This window comes from Musca vetustissima, unplaced genomic scaffold, assembly GCF_032173495.1.
Source record: "Musca vetustissima isolate MV318-11 ecotype Yass unplaced genomic scaffold, APGP_CSIRO_Mvet_v1 utg31850, whole genome shotgun sequence".
In the NCBI taxonomy this organism is placed as follows: Eukaryota; Metazoa; Arthropoda; class Insecta; order Diptera; family Muscidae; genus Musca; species Musca vetustissima.
Window position 1 is genome coordinate 1 of NW_026884282.1, and position 3,372 is coordinate 3,372.

The 3,372-nt window shown below is 35.4% G+C and overlaps 1 protein-coding gene across 1 annotated transcript; it reads right to left on the reverse strand.

The window, feature by feature from the left end:
* Nucleotides 1-1,093: 1,093 nt before the first annotated feature.
* Nucleotides 1,094-1,860, reverse strand: LOC133331275 (uncharacterized). The gene is made up of 3 exons (XM_061539674.1): nt 1,746-1,860; nt 1,535-1,654; nt 1,094-1,387 (listed from the first exon to the last, which is right to left on the reverse strand). Exons 1-3 carry the CDS (start codon nt 1,809-1,811, stop codon nt 1,094-1,096), a joined length of 480 nt encoding a protein of 159 aa, XP_061395658.1. The 5' UTR covers nt 1,812-1,860.
* Nucleotides 1,861-3,372: the final 1,512 nt, after the last annotated feature.

The following is a 3,372-nucleotide window of genomic DNA, read 5'->3' on the forward strand; positions in this document are numbered from 1 at the left end:
CCGACTATACTGCTTCGCTCACTGGTTTTAATAATATTGGATTACCAAATTTTCAAAACGTTGGGATTTTGGGGGGAATGTGTCTGAATGAACCCATCGATTTCATTCTCGTACTCGATTTATGTATTTCAAAAATAATACATGATATTATAAATTTTAATTTCGACAAAATTTTGATAATTTTGTGGGTGGAGATACCAGAAGGGGTGGACCGATATTCCCCATAATCGAATTTAATCTACGTCTGGAAGAAATATTACAATGTGCAAAGCTTGGTTACTACCTACGAGAGTTATCGTGCTCACCAGTCAGTCAGACAGACGGACGAACACGCGATATTCATAGTAAATTTCCGTAGGTGGATCCTTGGGAGTTTGGTGCACCATTTATCTCAAATCAGACTAAACTATATGTGGGAGCTGTATCTAAATCTCAACCGCAAAACTTAACAGACTTGTGCCTTTTTCGTTTCCTTTTTCCAGTTTAGTCATATGAACAAGGAGTATAAAGGATATAAATATGGTACTATATTGAAAGTATTCGAGGGGTTCTTCACTCTAAAAACTTGAAATAAGAAATTACGACTACTTCGGGAAATAAATGCGGGTTTTAACGAAGAATTGGCTTTTTCAGACAATTTCTCCTAAGAAACAGAAATACCAAGTTACAGACGTTCCGGTTGATAATTGTTTTCCAGAATATAAAATTCTGATACTGAAATACGACTAACACTTTGGGAAACTTTGAAAATTTCCACATAGTATGTGGAACATTTGAAAATTCGTATGTATTGCGAGCTCTATCCTGAGTTCAACAGACAGACGGACATGTCAAAATTTATATGTATTGTGTGTATTCTGACCTGCAATGTATGCTTTATATAGTAGCTATCATGATATATATAGCCGATGAATGATTTTAACGTTTCAAAATGCAATACCACTGTCTTTTCCTTCCCTTTTAACTTTGGCAAATCCTCAAAATTTCACATATCTCCATTGTTTTTATGTCTTTTGAAAGTTTCCCCCACTCTGCTTAAGAAATAAAATTTAAAATTATCACAAAAAGAGGAAAAAGGCAAAACAATTCATAATTACATGAATAAAATTTTCAAAATACTGCCCAAAACACCATTGTTTTCATCCATTGTTGATGCGGCCACTTCGCAAATCGTTCTCAGCAGACAACCGGTACCATTCATTTGATAGAGATCCAAATAACCAGTAAATGTGCGATAAAATGAACGGCGGTCGTAACGTGGCAATAATCGTTGCTGGTCCGATGTATTGGCGGAGGGGGATCTTTTACTTTTGCTCCTTTTTAAATTTCGGTTATTAATGACTGTGACGTTGTTGCCAATACCCAAGTAGGTTTCATCTAAATCCCACTATTATTACAAAGAAATGAGGAAACAAAACAATTATGAAAAGGGCTTTTGAGTTACAATAAAAAATTACAAGTAAATATTATTCACACCACTACACAAATAGAATCATAATCATAATAATCACAATGGTTTTCTCCGGCTACTCACCCTATCTATCCACTCATTGTAGGAATCATTCGATGGCAAACCATAATTGGATTCAAAATTAAAAGCCATGTAAATATTACGATTGGGCAAGTCCACTGGTATGGCCACAGCTGCCAAATACTGTCAATAAAAAGGATTTTTGTTCCATTGTTTTTTTTTTTTTGTTCTCTCGTTGAGTCGTTTTGGCAAATTGGCTTGACAATTTCCTTACCCCAAATGATCCGCCTCTTGGATAGAATACACCAGCCCTAACTGGTGCAATGTTGTCCAAATACATGCAAATAATGGTAACCGCTAATAGTTGTGATGTTGTTGTAGTTATTGTTGTTGTTGTCCGTCTTCTTTGTTTTGTTGGCCATATATGGGTCACTTGATGCAATGCCATTATCTGTGGTCGTTTTCGTCGTTGCTGCAACATTGTGTTTAAGTGTCGCTGTCGTCGTAGTCGTCTGCTTTTGCCAATTGTTGGTAAGTAACTGTTGGTGGTAATTGTTGAAGTGCGGTTAATATAAGCCAAAAGGGTTTTGTGAACATTCTAAGACAATGTTGTGTTGTGATCATGAAAGAGAAATTATGGTGGCATTCGCATTACAGGGTGATAAAAAATTAGTACCGCATTTTGTTGCCATAATCGTGGTAAAGTGAATAACAATTTTTGCGACAGGTATTAATGGCATTTGGCATTAATAAAATAATCGGGGTGTACTTTACACTTGTAGATTCTGTAAATGTCCCTTATATGAAGCATTGATTTACTCAGAAATGGGCGTGTCATAAATTGATATAAATTGTATATTGATATGTGTGGTCTTATACGGAAGATACTTAATATATTGTAAGGGGTCATCAAGTAGTCTCTATAATGGTTCAAATCTGATAATTGCTTTCAAACAGATTTTTCCATCTTATTTTGAAAAATCCGTACATTTTTCTGATGGTCAAATATTTGAATATTTAAATTAGCGGTTATTATAAAAGTGTTTATTGTGTTAAAAACTAGGATTCATCATTGAATGTATGCGTAACTGAGAATTCTTAATCAAAAATGACTGAGGAAAAGAGAACAAATGAGACTGCGTTTTACCTTTTATGCTAACGTAAGATTTTAGGAAGTTTGAGCACCAATGCTTTAAAGTTATCCACATCTGTACTACTTGGCTCGTCTAATTTGTAAAGCAATTTTTATAACCTTCACCACACTGGCACAGTGTATTATGTCTTTGTAACATGCAAAAGGAATAGAGATAGACCCATGGTTCTCTTTGAGAATATGCATAGAATCACTTTCTGAGTCGATTTACGCACGTCCGTCCGCCCGTCTGCTTGTCCGTCTGTCCATGTATTTTTGTGAACAAAGTACAGGTCGCATTAATAATCCGATTTGAAATTTGGCACAGTTCACATATTTGGCCAAAGGACGAACCCTATTGAAATTGGAGAAAATCGGTTCAGATTTAGATATAGCTCCAATATATAATTTCGTCCACTGTTAGGTAAATGATGCACCAAACTCCCAATATTTGTCTGATTAGGACAAGATTTTGCACAGCGCAATGAATCAGGTCCATACTTATGTATGCGAAATTTTATTAAAATCGGTTCATATTTAGATATATCTCCCATATATAGTTGCGTCCGATTTTTGTGACTACACTAAACTCTCAATATTTGTCCGATTGGGACAAAATTTTGCACAGAGTACTGAATTAGGTCCAGACTAATGTCTGCGTAGTTTCGTTAAAATCGGTTCAGATTTCGATATAGATCCCATATGTAGTTTCGTCCGAATTTTTTGTGAATGATACACCAAACTCCCAATATTTGTCCGATTGGGACAA

What these genes read in the sequence shown, in the direction of transcription:
- LOC133331275 (XM_061539674.1), bottom strand. Translation starts at nt 1,811, where the DNA reads ATGTATTTGGACAACATTGCACCAGTTAGGGCTGGTGTATTCTATCCA. An exon ending in CAAGAGGCGGATCATTTGGG is followed by an intron (nt 1,655 to 1,745) that starts GTAAGGAAATTG and finishes TTTTATTGACAG; the next exon opens with TATTTGGCAGCTGTGGCCAT. An exon ending in ACAATGAGTGGATAGATAGG is followed by an intron (nt 1,388 to 1,534) that starts GTGAGTAGCCGG and finishes TTGTAATAATAG; the next exon opens with TGGGATTTAGATGAAACCTA.